Source organism: Sorghum bicolor, chromosome 6, assembly GCF_000003195.3.
Source record: "Sorghum bicolor cultivar BTx623 chromosome 6, Sorghum_bicolor_NCBIv3, whole genome shotgun sequence".
Lineage (NCBI taxonomy): Eukaryota > Viridiplantae > Streptophyta > Magnoliopsida > Poales > Poaceae > Sorghum > Sorghum bicolor.
Window position 1 is genome coordinate 54,880,718 of NC_012875.2, and position 21,198 is coordinate 54,901,915.

The following is a 21,198-nucleotide window of genomic DNA, read 5'->3' on the forward strand; positions in this document are numbered from 1 at the left end:
TCATTGATGCAATGATGCGGAATATATTAGTTGCCTTTCCGTTTCCGGAGCAGCTTCCGTCCGTACGTGCGCCCCGATTTCTCGTCCCAATGGCTCCATGCTCTTGTCGTTTCGCACCCCACCCGGGCGGCGATGGGCGATGGCTACTGCATCGACTTCGCCCACCTGTGGCTTCTCATCACAGGCCTTGTTTAGATTTGCAAAATCAAATCTTTGAATGCATGCATAAAGCACTAAATATAGATAAAAAATAATAAATTATATAATTTATCTATAATTTGAGAGATAATTTTTTTCAATCTATTTAATCTACAGTTGAACAATAAATAATTATCAAATAAAAACAAAAGTGTTACAGTATCCAAACTCAAAAATTTCGTGAACTAAACAAGACCATAGTATAGGGAGCCTTCGTGGGAAAACACACAAATGATAAAATACAAACTACTACGCAAATAGTAGTAATAAACACGGTCAATATTACACTGGTAAAATTAGCCAAACAATTATTGCACAACTACTGAGCGTACATAAATGCGCAATAAAAAGTAGTAGCTTGCTGGAAAATAGGAAATACTAATGCCAAGCACATATAAAAAATTGTAACAGCTGGTATAGGCCTATAGCGGTGTTTTTTTCCCCCACGGACGGGTGCCGGGCGCATCCGGTGGAAACTGCTGCATATTCGGGATCTGCGGGCACCGCACCGCACCAAGAGTTCATGAGACGCCAAAAGCGCAACTATCAGGGGTGTCTCCGTCCTTGTCATGCGCCTCCAGTCTCCGCCTCTCCACTATATCATCGCCACCAGTTCACCACCACCACCTCTCTCTCTCTCTCTCCAATTCCCTCACTCTCTCTCTCTCTCATTGGCGAAACGATGGAGAGAGTGATGAGCCAGCTGCACTACTCGCCTGCAGCTCTCGCGGGGATTCTTCCCAAGAGGGTGCAACAGCTGCTGATCCAGGGAGGCTTCCTCGATGACCCATCAGGTAATTACGCCTTCCCTCGATCGATCCCGACCCGCAACTTCACTGCATGCAGAGTGCAGACGTCGTCTGAATCCGCTCCGCTCCTCGCCTCCTCCAACTCCTCGCGTCAGTTACACACTACTGCGGCGTGGCAGCTGTGGCTTTTCCAGTTTACCCACCTTCAATTTCTCTTCCCTCCTGCTTCCTTCGTTCTGCAATGTTTGAGAAAACTATCAGGAGAATGGAACAAAAAAACAAATGGTGCTGAAGAATGCGCATAAACTAAAACTGTGTCACAGTATTACTAGCCGATGAACAAAACATGGTCATGTGTGATAGCCCTAGGGATTTTGCGACAGCTGTTTGTTTATGCGAATGGTATGATAACCAGAAGGCCGAAAATTAACTTAAGCAGCTGTAAGAATCGTCCGTTCATTCCAAGCATGTTTTTTAAAGTAACATATATAGCAAACTGGGATGGTAACAGTCAAGTCATGAACTGTGCTTAGCTTTCCACTCCATCTGACTAGCGTCCAACTCCCTCCGTCGCAAGGAGTTAAGGACATAACTTCTTCTCCTATAGTCTCAGATATCATTACGAGATACCGTAGCTGGAAAAAGAATAGTGAAGGACCGAACATTTATAGTGCAATCAGAGAATGTTTCTGTCAGCACATGAATATTAGTTAGCCAGTTTTGGTTCATGGGGCAAACCATCAGGTAAGAGAGATGTGTTGAGCACTGGTGGTCCATGTCACTACTTTAAAAGGCGGCAGCTAATTAAGGACGAAAGTTCCCCAAAGAAAGCTGAAACAATCATTCTTGACAGGAGTAAAAAGCAGAATGATCCTGTAATCCTGCTTTGACCAAATCTTATCCTACAATTATTGCTTGAAGTAGCAAACAAAAAAGATTTGTAAACATGGTGTTTTATTCTAAAATAACAAAAACAGAAAACCTTAACTGAAACAACAGATGAGTAGTCCAACTCAAAGATGAACTCCGCCCCAAACATGATGATAATGATTCGTGTTAATTGTTCTTTTTCCTGACAGTTAACATGTTAGGTCAACTTCCCCATGGTTATGGTTAGCAGCTTATCTATAATTTTAAATAATGCTTGGAATTTCGAAAAAAAAATGCTTGGAAGAAATAGTTAAAGTTCAGTTCTCACAAGAACATGTTTGTTTCTACTTTTCTTGAGTACTGATGACATAATTGTAGCTACTAGCTTCTATGTTTCCACAAGAGAAAATTGATTGCTCGAGAATGTATTCCTCCATTGGTTTTTGACATGAAATTTGCAACCTATTATTACAGATTCTACTATATTGCACCATGTGCAAGAATGGCAAGAGCTATACTCACCTTGCTTCTGGATGGGCACTTTTGCACTGATACAATTGATATTCATCATGAGTATATTGGCTCAATTTCTGTTCAAGAAATTCAGATGGTGGAGACAGAGACTAAAGGCTGCAGCTCCTGAAAGCAATAAACAACATCATGAACACAAGATTACAGATATAAAGCTGGGTATATCCTATAAAGCATGCAAAGCTTGTTGCCTGCTTATACTAGGCAGTCATGTTCTGAGGGCAGTATTTCTACAGTTACATGAAAGAATAAGTGAATGCAAGTATCCACCCTTTATTCTTTGTGAAAGTTTGCAGGTGCTATCGTGGATAATATTGTCAATACTAGTATTCAGTTTTCAGAAAGCAAAATCTGCAAAACTTCCAATGGTAATTCGGTCCTGGTGGATATTTAGCTTTCTACAATCAGCTACCACTGTTGTAATTGATCTCAGGTCAATTTTGGCAACCCATGACAATTTAGGATTTGAAGAATGGATTGATCTGTTCATGCTTCTTGTTTGCACTTACCTGTTTGCAGTTTCAGCCAGAGGGAAAACAGGAATTACATTCACAGACAGCAGCGTAACAGAGCCACTATTGAATCCATCTGTGGGACAGCAGGCAGAAGCCAAACGGCCATGTCCATATGGAAGAGCAAATATTCTTGAACTTGTCACCTTCTCCTGGATGAACCCTGTGTTTTCTATTGGATACAAGAAACCTCTAGAGAAGAATGAGGTGCCAGATGTTGATGGCAAAGATGCTGCTGAGTTTCTGTCTGATTCATTTAAAAAGATCATAGACGATGTTGAACGCAGGCATGGCTTAAGTACTTCATCGATCTATAGAGCAATGTTTATATTAATAAGACAGAAAGCAATGATCAATGCAGGATTTGCAGTTTTAAGTGCCAGCGCATCCTATGTCGGACCCTCACTGATTAATGATTTGGTGAAATTCCTTGGAGGAGAGAGGCAATATGGACTCAAAAGAGGTTATATTCTCGCTGTTGCTTTTCTAAGTGCTAAAGTTGTGGAGACCATAGCACAGAGGCAGTGGATTTTTGGAGCTCGACAGCTTGGGATGCGGCTGCGAGCTGCTTTGATATCCCACATCTACCAAAAGGGCCTTCTCTTATCCTGCAGTTCAAGGCAGAAGCATACTAGTGGAGAGATCATAAACTACATGAGTGTAGATATCCAAAGGATAACTGATGTTATATGGTATACAAACTACATCTGGATGCTACCCATTCAGCTTTCTTTAGCTGTCTATGTCCTCCATACAAACTTAGGGGTCGGGGCCTGGGCTGGTTTAGCAGCGACATTGGCAATAATGGCTTGCAATATTCCACTAACTAGAATGCAAAAGAGGTTGCAAGCCAAGATCATGGTTGCTAAAGACAACAGAATGAAGGCAACAACGGAAGTTCTTAGAAGCATGAAAATACTGAAAGTTCAAGCATGGGATATGAAGTACCTTCAGAAGCTAGAAACTCTACGAGGCGAGGAGTACAATTGGCTATGGAGATCTGTGAGGTTGTCGGCTCTAACAACATTCATATTTTGGGGGTCACCTGCATTCATTTCCTCCATAACATTTGGCTCATGTATACTGATGGGGATTCCTCTGACAGCTGGAACTGTTTTGTCAGCTCTTGCGACATTCCGCATGCTACAAGATCCAATTTTCACACTTCCTGACTTACTTTCAGTGTTTGCTCAGGGAAAAGTTTCAGCTGATAGAGTGGTTAAATACCTTGAGGAAGAAGAATTGAAATGCGATGCAGTTACACAAGTACCGAGAAACGACACAGGCTACGATGTAGAGATTGATCATGGAATATTCAGCTGGGAACTTGAGACTACTTCTCCAACTCTGACAGATGTAGAGTTAAAGGTAAAGAGAGGGATGAAAGTGGCTATTTGTGGAATGGTCGGTTCTGGAAAATCCAGTCTATTATCATGCATACTTGGGGAGATGCCAAAGCTAGATGGGACTGTCAGGGTCAGTGGCCGCAAAGCATATGTTCCTCAAACTGCCTGGATCCTGTCTGGGAACATAAGGGAAAACATTCTGTTTGGAAACACACATGACAAGGAAAAGTATGAAAAAATCATACAAGCATGTGCGCTGACAAAAGATCTTGAGTTGTTTGCAAATGGTGATCTGACTGAGATTGGTGAAAGGGGAATTAACATGAGTGGTGGACAGAAACAGCGAATTCAGATTGCAAGGTCAGTGTATGAGGATGCAGATATTTACCTCTTTGATGATCCTTTCAGTGCAGTAGATGCCCATACAGGAAGCCAGCTTTTCAAGGTTCGTTTAAATGCACAAATGCATTCAACTTTGTACTAGTAATGTGGTAATCTGACCTTTTGAGGCTCATTGTTTATTCAGAAGAGAAAAAAATTGTTCATATCCTAATCAAATAAAATAATTTCATTCTACAGGATTGTGTAATGGGAATTCTTAAAGATAAAACAGTGTTGTATGTGACCCACCAAGTCGAATTCCTTCCTGCCGCAGACCTTATACTGGTAAGTGTCGAAAAATACTTTTGTTTAACCCATTGTGTCCATATTCCAAAGAACTAACAGTTTGAATTCAAATTAACAGGTCATGCAAGATGGTAAAATCGTGCAGAAAGGGAAATTCGATGAACTTCTTCAACAAAACATAGGGTTTGAAGCTATAGTAGGTGCGCATAGCCAGGCTCTTGAATCTGTTATAAATGCTGAGAGTTCCAGCAGAATTCTGTCAGACAACCAAAAATCAGCAGACAGTGAGGATGAGTTCGATACAGAAAATGAAACAGATGATCAACTTCAGGGCATAACAAAACAAGAGTCTGCACATGATGTCTCGCAAGACATCAGTGACAAGGGGAGGTTAACACAAGAAGAAGAACGGGAAAAGGGAGGCATTGGCAAGAAGGTTTACTGGGCCTACCTGAGGGCAGTTCATGGTGGAGCCTTAGTGCCAGTAACAATAGCTGCACAATCATTCTTTCAAATATTTCAGGTTGCCAGCAACTATTGGATGGCATGGGCATCACCTCCTACAACTGCAACCACTCCAACCGTTGGATTAGGCCTCCTCTTCTCTGTATACATAGCACTATCTATGGGAAGTGCCCTGTGTGTCTTCTCTCGGTCCATGCTTGTGTCACTGATTGGTCTACTAACATCAGAAAAGTTCTTCAAGAACATGCTCCATTGCATTCTGCGTGCCCCAATGTCCTTCTTTGATTCCACACCTACTGGTAGAATTTTGAACAGGGTTAGTGCTTATTTAACTTTATGACCATTCTCATCATCTGTCACATGCTTACACACAATTAAACTAATTATTATTATTTTTGCATGGAACAGGCCTCTAATGACCAAAGTGTTCTAGATCTGGAAATAGCAAACAAGCTAGGCTGGTGTGTGTTTTCAATCATACAAATTCTGGGGACCATTGGTGTGATGTCACAAGTGGCATGGCCAGTTTTTGCTATCTTTGTTCCGGTGACAGTGGTCTGTTTCCTGTGTCAAGTATGAACTCTTAAAAATGACCTTCTGTTTCTAATTAGCCTTTTCCTATTACTTTTTTGCACTGTGAATTCCAGGAAGATTCACTAGCAGCATCCTTTATTTGATGGTACCCATTTCATAAAATGCTGAATGTGTTCATGTTTTGTATGTGTGCAGCGCTACTACATACCAACAGCGAGAGAGTTGGCTCGTTTGTCGCAAATTCAAAGGGCCCCAATTCTACACCATTTTGCAGAATCGCTAGCAGGAGCATCAAGTATCAGAGCATATGGACAGAAAGATCGTTTCAGAAAAGCAAACCTTGGTCTTGTTGACAACCACTCCAGGCCATGGTTCCATAACATTTCTGCAATGGAGTGGCTTTCTTTCAGGCTAAACATGCTATCCAACTTTGTCTTTGCCTTTTCTTTGACTCTGCTAGTGAGCCTCCCTGAAGGTTTTATAAACCCAAGTAAGCTCTATATGCAGATAGAGTCATGGATGATTACAGAAGCCTCAAGCTATCTTTTTTTTTCTGAACATTAAAGCCTCAAGCTATCTTGCGTTTGATTATTGCCAAACTAATATGATTGTATATACAGGTATTGCTGGACTTGCAGTGACTTATGCATTGAACCTCAACTCACAGCTGGCATCCATAATTTGGAACATTTGCAACACAGAAAACAAAATGATATCAGTTGAAAGAATAATGCAGTACTCGAGGATCCCTAGTGAGGCTCCTCTCGTAGTTGACCATTACCGCCCACCAAACAGCTGGCCAGATGCCGGAACTATCAATATAAGATCCTTGGAGGTATGTGTAATATATATTACTGAATTCTGACCCAGGTGTAATTATCAAGTGCGCGTCTGTAAAGTTTTAGTCAGCAAACCTAAAAATCTCTCATGGAGACTAATGTCTGAAAATGAACAATCGTTTGCTAAATCAAAGGTTAAACAACCTGCAGAAAGTGCTGCAAAGCAGAGTTCATCTCAGGAAACTGCCGACTTAATGACATTTTGCAATATATTTTACCAACGAGGATAATAAGACTACATTTTTAAGTATGAGATAAAAATAAAGAGCAGAAGTTTGCGCTTTCTAATGCACAAAATATGGTTATTCGATTACATAAACAAAAGTGGGAGTGCCACAGATTGTAAAAAATGAAGAAATATAAGACAAGGGTGGCAGATATAGATACTGTAAAGCATGCAATTAACTGTCTTTTCTCTATGATGAGACATGACACATAAGAGTGGAAGTTTTTTTTTTCAGAAGGAAACTTCTGATGTCATTAACCCTGATATATGCACTTTCCCAATTGCAGCCACCTAATGTTGTTGTTTGCTTTTATAGGTTCGATATGCAGAGCATCTCCCATCAGTTTTGAGAAACATATCATGCACAATTCCAGGAAGGAAGAAGGTGGGGATTGTAGGACGTACTGGTGGCGGAAAGTCAACTTTTATCCAAGCACTTTTCAGGATCGTTGAACCAAGGGGAGGAACAATCGAAATCGACAATGTTGACATCTTGAAAATAGGGCTGCATGATTTAAGAGGAAGACTAAGCATCATTCCGCAGGATCCAACGATGTTTGAGGGAACAGTGAGAGGGAATCTGGATCCCCTGAATGAGTACCCTGATCATCGTGTGTGGGAGGTAATTTAATGAACTACAGATACCATTATGAAGGAATCCCTTATTTAAGATGTCAAATAGAGAGGCTAAATCTTTGTAGCATTAGCCATTATTGCTCACACTTAATGTTCCACGTCACCAGAAAACAGGTTGTGGACGACAATATCTTTTGTGAATAAATTTTGGTAACAGCATTCAGGACTAAATCACCAAGACCAGTGATTGTGCACTATGATGGTTTAAATGTGGCTCCTGTGAAGTAGAAAAACACATGTAAAAGTGCACCTATTTTAGAGAACTATAGATGCAAAGCAGTGCCCCAGAGTTCTCTCATAATATAAAACGGTAAAACCCTGATGTAATTTTTGTACAAAATTGTAATTTAATCAAAACACAATCTGTAAATAAGAAAATTACAAAGTTATTATAAAATCATGATGACTAAGGTAAAGTGGTTTTATTTCTTCAAGCATATGACCAGGAATAATTTTTTTTCTCCTTCTTTTGGACAGATTTTGGACAAATGCCAGCTTGGTGATATAGTTCGGCAAAACCCAAAGAAACTGGACTCTACAGGTAATGTATTCTTTTGAGCACAGCCAAATATAAAGTTTAGGATGCAGGAATAGAAATTTTAATGGTTGATACTATAGCCCTTTCATAATGATACTGTCATTGAGATTATGAGATATTTCCTGCAGTTGTCGAGAATGGGGAAAATTGGAGTGTTGGGCAGAGGCAACTATTTTGCCTTGGAAGGGTTCTCCTAAAGCGAAGTAATGTTCTTGTTCTTGATGAGGCAACTGCTTCAGTTGACTCCTCCACTGATGCGATTATCCAAAAAACGATCCGCGAGGAATTCGGGGAATGCACGGTATTGACAATAGCTCACAGAATCCACACTGTAATTGACAGTGATCTCATTCTTGTTTTCAGTGAAGGTAAGCCACATGATTGAAGCACCAGTTCTCTACATGTTACCAGACATAACTGCTGGATCACTAATATATGTGTGCTTTAATGAATCATTGTGCTGAGCAGGAAGAATTATAGAATATGACACGCCCTCAAAATTACTAGAGAACGAGAACTCTGAATTCTCCAGACTGATAAAGGAGTACTCACGGCGATCCCATGGCTTTGGTGGAACAGCAAACAATTGAATGGCGACAAGAGAATGAATCCAAGATGGTGAAAGTCGATACAAAAGTTGATTACCACACAATATATCTACATATGACAAGTACGCACCAAACCGCACGGCCAGGATTTACTAGGGTTGTGCTCGTAATAGCTCTGATTAAGATTATTCAAAAAAATTGGAGTGATGCAATGTACTATAGTTTACTGCAGATACAGGACATGATGAAAATAGGGAAACAATAACTTGGTAGCTATTCCGTATAAATTGTGCACTGAAATGAACCATGAAGTTGGAGTAATTTACGCGTAACTAGATGAAAAAATGTTGGTTTAGTGTAGAACTTACATCCAGCTCACTGGGTGCGGCATTCCATCGAGCTGCTTGTCTGTGGTGGGAGGCGCGCGCTCCGAGCCATGCCTGCACGCGGAGCACCGCTGCCGTCGCGAGCTTACACCGATCAGATGGGAAGGTTCAGAGAAGCTAGATACTAACATGATGCGCTGACGGCGCGACGCAGGCACATCGTCATTCCCCGCTCGATGTCCCCATCCGCGGCTCCGTGCGGCGCATGCGCGCGACCCAGAAGCGAACGTCCACGGAGGGGAGGATTAGGTTGGTGCACGGGCGAACTCTTGCCTTGAGCCCTGAGGCCTGGAGCGCCGCCGCCGGAGCCTGGAGGCAGGAGGTTCGTTGTCGAGAAAGCAGCAGCGGCTGGCGGCTGGCGGCCTGGTGGGAATGCGATGGTGGCAGTGTCTGATAAAGTACACACGCGATTCGCTGCGCACACCCGCGCGTCCCGCCCGCCCGGCACCTGTGCCGATAATCCCAGCGTAAGGCGTAATCTAATAATCTAACACGAAGAATCGACATCATTTCACCGGCCTGCTCACACTACTCTTTGGACTCCATGAATGTCAGAAAAATCATCAACACAATCACACATGTAAGCACAGACGCAACATGTTCAGAGCAAGCAAACGAATAGGAGAAGGACCATGTATCACAGCAAACTACTGAACTACATATCGAATGAACCAAAGGACGACTCGATTATATTCTCAGGGATCATTCACAGGCTTTGGTTTTTATAAAGCCAGAAACCGAAGACGCCGAAGGCTTATCATGCAGATCAAGGATTTCATTAGAACAGACAGACCCGACTTGTTCAGAACAGGCACAACCATTAGCAAAAGGAAACAGAAGTCAGCAGCAGGCTCCTCATGAAGTGGTTAAAGAATTCTCAGCCTCAAATTTTCAGTCCTTCAATTCTGTCATCACCCGTAGCAAAGCCATGAAGGAACCTGCAATAAACGAATTGTTAGCATAGCCAGAAGAACAGACACTTCTAGCTCAGAATTCAGAACAGATCGGCAAGTTCAATAGGTTCTTAGTAGTTACCATGTGACGTCTGGCTTGTCATTCTTCATGTCCATTCCATGTCCACAGTCACACATGCTTGATTGGTGTAGAAAGATGCCAGGTAGGGAAGCTCCAACACGTGCCAGACCAATCGTGACCTGATTGGCCGGCTGTTCAACATGCCAAGCTATGTACTCTCTCTGAGCCCATCCAGGAGGGATGTCAAACTCTGAAGATGCACCAACATCCTCCTCGTCATCATCCTTTGGACCATTATCCTCGTCTGTATCCTTTGAACCATCATCCTCACCCTTGTCGCACTTGCACTCCTCAGGTACCTCGTCAGGAGCAGGTGCCTCGGTGGGTCTCAAATCCATGTACCAATAGCTTTGTGAAAATGAATCAAAAGCTCTTTCAGGTGGGCGAGCGATTCTGTTGCACCAGCGTATCACCATAAGGTTGTCCCCCTCAATGATCAGCTTGAATACTGGTTCATGGAGGTCAATCATTTTTTGTAGCCCCATCTCAAGTGCCATGGCACTGGCCACAACCTGGTCCACGTCTCCTACTGGACCAGCATAGTACGAGAGCACCTCACCTTTGTCATTGTGGAATATACCACCAATGCAGGCGGGACGGCCCTTGGAAGAGCCAATTCCATGGAAGTTGAGCTTGATCCAACCCTTGGGAGGAGGCGACCATGTAGTCCGTTTCATTGCTGGGAGACGGTGACGGAAAACAGGTCCCCAGAATGGAGTATCATCATCCCTGCAATCACATGGATCTTCTCTGAATGGGCGTGATATTCGCTCTTCCCGTTGCATACGGAGGGAAGCCACATGACTGAAACAATTGAGGAAGATGACGAATACAGTGTTAATGATTGAGGGATTAATGATTTTTCCACTGAAATGGCTTCTTGGTCTAAAACTGAATACAGTAACACAAAGAAAACACATGTTAAATAGGTAGACATTGGCCTCAAGCCTTCAAGGTCTTACTCAAAAGAAAGGAATGAATTATATTCCACCTCCAACATGAAGTTGAGGTAAAATTTCTCCTTGAGTGTCAGCCCTGTAGAGTTCAGATTCACCATTAAAAAAGAACACTGGGAAGAAATCAAGCATAAGCAGACGATCAGAAGCAGAAGACATACTTGGCAATTTTGAGTATATGTCATCATCGTCCACTTCAACAAACTCCACCTTCAACTCATCAACACCATCTAATTCCTCATTGGATTTTCCCATAGCAATGGCTTCACGAATGTAATCCACGGTTGCCCATAGGAATCTGTCCCTTTCCAAATCTAGGGAACCCCTACTGGTACATCCACGGTTCCAGTTTTCAAATGCACCATAAGCACTTTCCACACTGTACTTCAACCCATAGGAAACCAGAATCACCTGATTTAATTGTTTAGGAGAGAAGTTTGATTCCACAAGATTCCCTATGAATTTCAGACCTGGAACATAGAAAAGTGTTGGCTTCTCCACACTTCTTTGGCACTGCTCATTAACTAGAAGAACTCTTACTCCCAAGTCGAAGCAAGCCATGACATCAGCTGGCGAGAGTGCCGGGTCATATATTTCGATGTTGCCAACTGGAAATACCTTATCTTCCTTTAGAAGAAGAGCGAAAGCAAGCTGATACTGAGACCTCATGTCAAATTCAAAGCTCCCAAGGCCATAAATTACCAAATCCATGCATTCATGACTTCCCAACATGCTTGTGATATGTTCTCCAATACTCGGATTTTCCTTAAGCTGATGAATGAACTTTGTGTACAGTGAAGAACTCCTAACATCCAGCATAGTTTCACGCATTTCTTTAACTATGCTCACCGCTTCCTTTAAGTCTTTATCCTCAATGTATGCATCATTAGGATTTAAATACCATCTAGTTTAATGAAAAAACAGACCATGAATCAGTCAGTGAGGTTGTTAGTGACAAATAGCCAATACGATTTACAATGAGAGATAGGACACGTTTACAGATTTACTATTACACAGTAATGCACTATGGTCTCTCTACAACAATATTTATATGCCTCATGTTTTACATGCAAATCATAACAGAGAAATCAAATGTCTTACTGGTATATGCCTTTCAGGTCATTTTTTATTTCAATTTTTTTCTGATCATTATCTTATACATTTTTCGAGAAAATAAGAACATGCACTTCTGGTCTGGCTGCAGCAATATCGTGATGAGTGAAGCAAATACAGTATCACTCAAAGTTCAATAATAAAAGAGAGCCAATATTTCCATAACCAAATCTAGAGAAGCCCCAAAGTGAACAAACATAGATGATCTGAAGGAGCTCATCATGTAGCACACAAAGAGCACTTTCATTCCACAAACCAAAAATGTACCAGATTCTTGCATGTAGACATGTAGTACTTTTTTTTTAAAAAAAAAAAGTCATGGATTTTAGTGATCAAAGAGCAGGGGAACAAAATTGTTCCAAAGAATATTTCAGCAGTTATATGCAAATCATAACAGAAAAATTGAATAGCTTGTAGAATGTGTAGACTATTAGCACTGCACTGCAGGTTAACTTCATCAGTGAAGAAAACAAGAACTTGCAATGCTGCAATATCATTATTGGTGAAGCAAATCTCACTCATAATTCAATAATAAGAGGAAGCCAAAAGAAATCATAACCAAATGTAGCGAAGCCACGAAATGGGCAAACGAATGATCAAAATCAGTTTAGCAGTTAGTACACAGATCACATTTCAGACCAGAAATATAATATTTATCCATTTCTTGTGGTATGTGGTAACATTTTTTTTTACTTAAGTAATTGATACAACACAGGAAAAAACTGAACCAAAAAAATATTTCAGAGTGTAAACGATCTTAGCAGGTACTACATGATCTTACCCTGCTAACTGAGCATCATAGTTCATCTGGACGTTCACTGTGCTCCAAACCCTCTTAGGACAACTCACTGCAACAGAGAAAGAGGCAACAAGACATCAGATCCAACTACATAAAACCACAAATATGAACAATTGTACAGCAGAACAACCTGGCACAAGATGGTCCATGTCAATTTCAGGATCGAAGTGGAATACATGAACTGAAAAGGAGCTGGGAAGAGCACTAATCATGGCATGCCTATCTATATTAGCAATGCAGTGCATGCATCTGCACTCCTCCTGTGAATCGTCACAATCTTTTTCTGAAAGAAATGATTCGTTACAGGCTTGTTCATCATCAGGACCATCATCTCCCCAGAGAGGACTATCGAGCAAACCATCGATTTCTGAGCATAGCTCAATCTCACGCACATACTCCCGAATTGCCATCACCCTCCTCACTTTCTCCCTCTGCTCGGTGACACCAAACTTCTCCTGCTTGGACATGCTGAGCTCAAGCATCTTGACCATGGTGCCAAAGCTGTGCCCGAGCAAGACGATCTTGCCGAGCTGATCCGTGCTCCAGTTCAAGGTGAGCAGGTTTTTGAAGAAGACGTGGTCCGCGTATGGCATGAAGATGAGCGTCGGCTCGCGAACTGGCCGGCACTGCTGGACCGACGCGGTAACGACGCAGCCCAACTCCTCCATGGCTCGGCGCTCCACGGGGGCCGCGGTCGGGCACACCACCTCGACGTCGCCGATCGCGTCAGGGAACGCGACGCGAAGGAGGAGTAGCACGGCGAGGCGGAACCGTGGCGCCCAGCTGTACTGCGCGCCGCCGAGCCCGTAGGCCACGACGCGGAGCCGCTCGCCGCCGGGCCCGCCGCGGACGCGCGCCAGTGCGTCGCGGAACGCGGCATCGGACGCGAAGAGGTCGGAGAGCTTGGCGAAGAGTCTGGACGACGCGGCCAGCTCCATGGCGAGCCGCATGGAGGCCACGAGCCGCGCGTGGTCGCCCATCACGAACTCCTCCATGACTAGGCCGGGCGACGACGGACAGGCGCCACCTGCTTGGCGAAACGAAGATCACAGCATGGAAAAGGGCCGACATTTCAGCAAAGAAAACCCCATGATCGACGAAGACGACGAGAAAAAAGGACGATTGATGGAAGGCTGGTGTTTACCACGAACGACTCGCGCTTCCTGATCAGGCTCCGTCGTCTTCTCCGCCACAGCGCCAGAATCTGGAGCGAAGAGAGAGAAAAAGAAAATCAGTTCCAGTGATGCCGTGGCACGACGATGGGTGGATTGATGTACGTATGCAACGCGCTCAGAGGGAGGAGGGGAGATAAGCAGATGGATCGATTACCAGGAGCAGGAGCGGGGGGTGGTGGAGCCGCCATGGAGTTGCCCATCGCGGCGGGGTGAGCAGGGGGTTTAGATGGGGTTTGCGGGGGTTGCTTCGCTGACGAAAGAAAAGCAGCGTGGGGAGCAGTGATTTCGCGTTGGGGAGGGCTTCCGGTTTCGCGGAGCAGACTGGCGCAGAGTTTGTCAGAGATATTTTGTTGGTTGCTTGAGGTATAATATAAGGTTTCTTTTCCTATCATCCGTTATTGAAGGTTCATAATTTCAGCGAAATTTTATCAAAAAATTACAAAATTGGGTAATTTTAGGGGTGACCGAAAGAAAAATCATATTACACTAATACACATGTACTATATAAATTTAGACTCATATTTTTTTATTGTTTATATACTCTACACAATAGATTTGTGTAGTTATAAATCAATACTGTTTTGTTTCGATATAAAATTTTTAGAAAAAAAATCATACTTCGTGTTTAAGTCTAAAAACAATTATCAAAATTTCAACAGAATTTCACGAATTTCAGGGATGAACGAAAAAGGTCTTAATAATAACTAAATTGAAATCCTGATCCACTCTTTCATCTCGTAATGCCATCTCACATTCTTGCTCTTTCATTTTCAATTTACATGCTTCTTCATCGGCTTGTCAAGCGAAGTTTGTGGCAACTGGCAACCCCGATGCTTACGCTGCTCGTGTTAGCATTGCGGTTACCATTGTAAACGACATCTTAACTTAGAAAAATGCGTCAACAGACGTGTTCACGAAAAAAATGCTCCCTTGATCTCAAATACTCCCAGAATGGAATTCTTGCTTAATGAGAAAACAAACAATCCAAAAATTTACCACGCAATACGCGTTCATCATATAAAAAAATAATCGATACAGTTTGCGTGCATTGTGCAGTCCGACTATAGTCGTAGAAATTGAACTTGACAGACACGGGACATACAGGACATACATAGGGTGTGTTTGGCTACTTGGGCTAGCCTAGCCTAGGTTAAATTTTAGGCCAGGCTAGTTTAAACCTGGCTCTAGCAACACAACCTACTATTGTTTGGTTCACCTATCTAAGCTAAGCTTGGTTAGCAAATTCGTTGTTTGGTTGCCTGGGTTTATACAACATTCTGCAAGAGCACACCGGCCAGTCTCGGCCACCTCGCCGCGGGCGCTCAGGCCACCTCGCGGGGGATCTCCATGGAGAAGTTGGAGTCTACAAGCTCCTCGATCATCTGGTCCACGTACTGCTCCTCAAGAAACCCGCCGCCGCCGCCGACGACGACGGAGAGGGGGCAATTCCTCCCACGGTGGCATTGCAGGCAGCCATCGCCGCGATGCGCGGGAGCACGGCGGGTGCCGAGGCGGCTGCGGCCGAGGCAGCGTCGGCCTTGCCGCGCGCCACCTGCACGGACGCGAGGTTGAAGCGGTGGAGCTTGGCGACGAGCGCGGGGGAGAGGAACGATGACGCGGCCTACTGTTGCCCGTCGCCGGCGCCTGCGGATCTCGGAGACCGTTGTTGTGGCCGCACCATTGGAGACGACGGTGGCGCCCTTGCCCGCTCCGATCAGAGGGCCAGCAGGCGGGCGCGGCAGTGGCGGCGAGGGGCCGCGGGGGCAGGAGGAGGAAGCCGCCGTTCGCCGTGTTGGAGGGGCAGCAGGCGGAGCCGCGCAGCCGCGGGGCAGCAGGCCGGCGACGGCGGCGGCGACGGGCTCCCGGCTTCTCACCGTCTCCGACGCTGACGACGGTCCGAGCAGAAGCACGACCTCCTGGAGCTTCCTGACAGGTGGGCCACATGCTTGAGCTTCCTGACAGGTGGGCCACATGCTTGTACAAGCCAGGATTAGGTAAAACGCAGGAATTGAGCATCTCCAGCATTGCAGCTTTTCTCCCCCCTTTTGGCTTCCACAAGCCTGGTTTAGAGGCTACCTAGACAACGAAACAACCTGAAGCTGCATTATGCAAGCCTGGCTAGGCCCTAAGCCAGGCAACCAAACACACTCATACTGACTTCAAGCAGCGCCTGATGAGTCATGTTATATACAGTATATGTCTATGTTATAGACTATATGTCTATCTTATCATACACAGCTAAGACTACCAATGAACGGAGTAATTAAAAAAAAAAACTACAATGCACGGCAAACACTGGGTTTTCCTTCACACTCGTGATTTTGCATTACATTTTAACCCCCTTTTCGTGAAGCAACGTTGCTACATAGTTAGCACTAGACATAACTCATCTCAAAAACACCTGACAAAATGCTCTGAGTAACTAACAATGTCCCCGCAGCTGGTACCAACTGCACTGCACATCGTAGCATACAACGCGGACCTCATTTTCACATCGTAGCATACAAGGCGAACCTCATTTTCTCTGGACAGTGAAGTGGAAGCCCATGGGTTCTCGATATTCACCCGTTCCATGGCACCGGAGGCAGTAATCCAGACCACTACCACCACAAATTCGACACCTGAGAAAGAGTGGTGAGGTTTTGCAGTTAGCACAATCATGGAGAAGAGTACTAAGAACTAAGATTCAATCGTGCGCCTCACCATTGTGGCCATTCGCCCTTTGGAAGCATGACCAGATCGGCGCGGTTTGTTCTACCTGTAAATCCCAGTCCAAATTTTGATGAGAGAAAACATCATGCCGACGAATGATTGTAGTACAGCAGCATATCACAAAATAATACGGCGATGGACTAAAAGAGACCTCGGCCAAAGCAGTTTCGGCAGTCTATTCTCCCTGTGCCTCTGCAGATGGTGCAAGGAGGATCCGGTCGTTTTGGTCTCTCCCTCCTAACGTTTGACTGCAACCATAATTTCAATAAGCACATCAAAAACAAATGTACATAACACCAGTTTAAGTTGTGGTCTTTGTCGGTCTATAAAAGTGAAGATATCCTAGTTTCCTTTTTTAGAGTCAACCCGGGGAAAGACTTCCCACCTGATATTCCATTAAAATGGGGGATGGCCCTAGTCAGCCCAGCGTTGGATATTAAAAGCAGCAGTGGCATTTTTCCAAGCCAGAGTTTTTCTTTCTAGGAGACTCTTACACTGGGCCACTAGGGATAAAGAGATACACCAGAACTCAACAACTCCAATGTCGTCACATGGTAACCAGCACCCCCATAGCCTTGTGTCTTCACATATCTAGATTTGGCAGAAAAATAAAACAAACCCTACAGAGCATTTCCCAACCTCAATTATTTGGCACATAGGCAATGAATTAGAGACCAGGTGCAGAGGTTAATTTAGTACAGACTAATTTCTCAACACAAAATGAAGCCTGACTAACTGTTCTCCGGAGCCTGTTGAACTGAACTGAAGACATGACTTTTGTTAAAACACAGGCTTGTATATTCACCTCCTTTTGCTCTGAACCGCAAGGGGCATACAGACATTGACAGTATGACAGGCAAAGAGCAAGGGGAATTTCCCCAACTTGGTTATTTGGCAAATATGCAATGAAAACGGTGCCATATTAAAAAGGGTTCCTTCCGGTGGAGGGATGTGCTTAAATTGTTGGAGCCCTTCAAAGTTTTCTCTGTTGTTCACATTCAGAATGGCCAGAGTTGTCTCTTCTAGATTGATAAATGGAACCAGCGACCACTGCAACTGGAATACCCTGAGCTCTACTCCTTTGCTAAAGATAAATCCATCACTGTCAGCAAGCTGTTCTCTCACTCCCACATTCAGAATCTCTTCAGCCTTCCTCTTTCTGCTGAAGCTTTCAACCAATTTCAGATTGTGCGGTCCTTTGTCGATCACTTCCCTGTAACTGAGCAGCATGACTGTTGGAAATCAGATTGGGGAAATTTTTCAGTTTCAAAAGCTTACAAGTGTTTGAAGGGGCACAGTCAAGTTCATCAGGTTTATAATTGACTATGGGATTGTTTCTGTCAACCCAAACACAAAGTTTTTTTCTGGTTACTCCTAAAGGATCGACTCAGCACCAGGAATATCTTAAGAAGGAAAAATATGGCACTGGAATCGTATAATTGTGTGCTCTGTCAGCAAAGTATTGAAGAAACAAATACTCATCTCTTCTTGAATTGTCAGTTTGCTAACATCTGTTGGAGTTTGATTGGCATTACAATTCAGTCTGGCTCTGACATTCTGGAGGCAGTTATGCAAATTAGAGACCAAACTCATCCGAACTTCTTTTTGATTGATGCTGTTATGATGTGTTGGAGTATCTGGACTGTTAGGAATGATCTAATCTTCAAAGTTATCCAGCCAAGAGTGGAGTCTGTCCAGGAAATCTTTAGGAAGGAAATGAAGATCCTTTCTTTTAGAGTAAAGGCTAGATTTACCAATATGTTTGATCTATGGATCCAAAACCTGTTGTAATCTCCCTGCTTGTTCTTATCTTCTTTGTTTCGTACGTTCAAAAAAAAATCTTCTTTGTTTCTTTTTTTTTTTTTGTTTCCTAATTTCCCTGTTTTGTATCAAACTCAAACTCAGACTCTTGTTTCTCTTTGTAATAAATTTCCTGTTGGGGCCTTGGCCCCTCCAGTTTCGTCAAAAAAAATGGTGTGCCTTGCTCCAGTATGAGATTTTTCGTGCTGTTACATCCACCTCCACCGATACGATGTAATTTTGGATTCTAGCTGTTTGTGCTGCACACAGACTAATTACGAAACGCCTTGCTCCAGTCTATGCAGCAACAGGATAACAGGAAGCTACGGCAACCAGGGCTCAGCTACGTCTCCCCCACCTAACAGGTATTCGACGAATTGCAGACGAGAACAGAACTGAACAAGACAAATGGGAGAGACCAAAATACCTCAGTGCGGACAATCCACGACGGCTTCGATACGCCCAGCTGCCGCGGGGCGCCTTCAACCCCGGCGAGTGAGCTCGAGGGAGCCTGAGCCGGCGACCCCAGGCAACCGGGGCCGGTCCCCGGCGCCGCAGCCATGGGCAGCGACTGTCCAATAGCTGCGGGTTCGAGTAGTGGGTTCTGGAGTCTGGACTGTTCGTTCGTCCCGAAATTGATTTTTCTTCAGAGTTATCCTTGCACTTTAATGCCCGTCGTTGTTACGGTTTTAAAATTCACATACTCTATGTTTCTTCATTGTTATTTCATTTTTTCTATCTATATTCTTTCTTTTTCATTTATTTTTAGTTTTCGTTTTTCGATTTCATTTTATTATCTGTCATTTCCTTATTCTTTTCTTGTTTTAATTTTACCTTTTACTTTCTTTTTCTTTTGATTTTATTTTTATTATTCTTCCTTGCTTCTATTTGTTTTCTCTTTTTTCTTTTCAAGTTTTTTATGTTTCTTCATTCTTATTTTATATTTTAATTTCTTTTAATCTTCTTTTTATGCTTATTTAAATTATTTATTTATTTTATTTGCTCTATGCACTTTTTATCATTTGTTAATCATGTTTGCTTTTATATTTTTTCTTCTTAGTAATTTTATTTTCTATATATACGTGATGTTTATGTAGTATATATTTAGTGTTTTATGTTGTGATATGTCATGTTTACGTAGTATACATGTGATGTTTTATGATGTTTCTTATGGTGTTCACTTAGTATACATGTAATCTATAATAGATGTGATGTTCTATAATATATTTAATGATGTTCTATGATGTATTTAGTGATGTTAATGTTCTATAAATATATTTATGATATTTGAAAAATAACCCTTTGACATTATTTGAAATTTTTCTCTATTTCGTGTTTTTTTCTTATGCCTTTTACTCTAGATTTTATTATTATTTTTATCTATGTCATGTATTTATGTATTTTTTATGTATATTGTAATATCAGTTTCATAAATCTAAAACTAAAATACTATTCTTCTAAACCGATAACATTTTTTTACAAAGACAGATCATTGTCTATTGAACCCAGAATATTGTCTCTACTTAGTAAAAGAAAATATTTTATCTTTATAAGATAAATATTCATTAATAAAATTTTATCTAAATATATCCATGTGTGATCTTGTTTGAAGGAATTGTTATAAAAAATTTAATGTTGCAATCCGAATTTAATTTATATCTTTGGTTTATCAGTTATGACTTTTTTTAATTCGCTAAAACAATTTTGCATGCATAGGTGAGTGGGGCCTAGGTTGATGGGATAGCATGTCATCGCACAGTAAAAAAGACTACTAAAGGCATGAAAGTTGTGGACGGATCCTCTCCATAATTTTAGTTGTAAAAATAAATATTCATTAATAAAACTTTATCTAAATATATCCATGTGTGATCTTGTTTTGAAGGATTTGTTATAAGAAATTTAGTGGCGCAATCGGAATTTAATTTATATCTTCGGTTTAAGAGTTATGACTTTTTTTAATTCGCTATAACAACTTTGCATGCATGGGTGAGTGGAGCTTGAATTGATGGGATAGCCTATCATGGATGGTATAGTAAAAGGGGAGTTGTGGCTTTACCATGCATGTGGTAGACGGGTCCTTTTTATAACTTTTAGTTTTAGAGAATAGCAACTGGGGACGGTCTGCGTGGGCCCTCGACGATTTACGAAAGATGCCCGAATTTGATCAACCGAAAGAAAAAGGGTATGGATGTCGAGTGAGTCACTTTCAAAGTTTATAGACCTAAATGACATACGTGCAAAAGTTAACAAACCTATTGTTCATTTAACTCCCTTTATAAAAATTGGATAATACATTTAATTTCAAATCTAACGTTATCAAATTTATATTATAATAATTAAAATTGAAAATTGTAGCCAAATTATTGATAAAAATTGTAATGGTGCCTTATAAAATAGAGAATTGTGATAGTAAATATTACTCACTCCGTTCCTGCATAAATCAAATTTTAGAGTTATCTTTCAAAATTTTAATTTATAGATTTGTCTTAAATCAAATATTTTTTTAGTTTTATCAATTTTTATTGAAAAACATGAAGGTTTATAACACTAAATTAATATCATAATATACACCATAAAATATTTTTATATTACGTTTATCTGGT

At 42.2% G+C, this 21,198-nt stretch overlaps 4 protein-coding genes and 1 long non-coding RNA gene across 5 annotated transcripts; 1 reads left to right on the top strand and 4 right to left on the bottom strand.

The window, feature by feature from the left end:
• On the bottom strand, positions 431 to 2,474 carry LOC110436545. The gene is made up of 2 exons (XR_002454318.1): positions 2,340 to 2,474; positions 431 to 1,183 (listed from the first exon to the last, which is right to left on the bottom strand). It is a non-coding gene; the product is annotated as an uncharacterized LOC110436545 (long non-coding RNA).
• LOC8060459 (putative ABC transporter C family member 15) lies at positions 722 to 8,964 on the top strand. Its single transcript, XM_021463804.1, has 11 exons — positions 722 to 992; positions 2,292 to 4,651; positions 4,786 to 4,872; positions 4,952 to 5,614; positions 5,707 to 5,871; positions 6,028 to 6,322; positions 6,453 to 6,667; positions 7,214 to 7,519; positions 8,011 to 8,074; positions 8,200 to 8,439; positions 8,540 to 8,964. The coding sequence occupies exons 1-11, from the start codon at positions 722 to 724 to the stop codon at positions 8,659 to 8,661; spliced, it is 4,788 nt and encodes a 1,595-aa protein (XP_021319479.1). The 3' UTR covers positions 8,662 to 8,964.
• LOC110436544 lies at positions 9,540 to 14,323 on the bottom strand. Its single transcript, XM_021463805.1, has 8 exons — positions 14,238 to 14,323; positions 14,053 to 14,112; positions 13,039 to 13,935; positions 12,891 to 12,957; positions 11,158 to 11,900; positions 11,003 to 11,075; positions 10,041 to 10,844; positions 9,540 to 9,943 (listed from the first exon to the last, which is right to left on the bottom strand). Exons 1-8 carry the CDS (start codon positions 14,281 to 14,283, stop codon positions 9,889 to 9,891), a joined length of 2,745 nt encoding a protein of 914 aa, XP_021319480.1. The 5' UTR covers positions 14,284 to 14,323; the 3' UTR covers positions 9,540 to 9,888.
• Positions 15,065 to 16,056, bottom strand: LOC110436502 (forkhead box protein D1-like). Its single transcript, XM_021463643.1, is given in 3 exon segments — positions 15,065 to 15,498; positions 15,501 to 15,704; positions 15,772 to 16,056. Coding segments are annotated over 3 exon segments (582 nt in total). The 3' UTR covers positions 15,065 to 15,405.
• LOC8060460 lies at positions 16,238 to 19,242 on the bottom strand. Its single transcript, XM_002448374.2, has 4 exons — positions 19,023 to 19,242; positions 16,947 to 17,043; positions 16,787 to 16,841; positions 16,238 to 16,704 (listed from the first exon to the last, which is right to left on the bottom strand). Exons 1-4 carry the CDS (start codon positions 19,155 to 19,157, stop codon positions 16,599 to 16,601), a joined length of 393 nt encoding a protein of 130 aa, XP_002448419.1. The 5' UTR covers positions 19,158 to 19,242; the 3' UTR covers positions 16,238 to 16,598.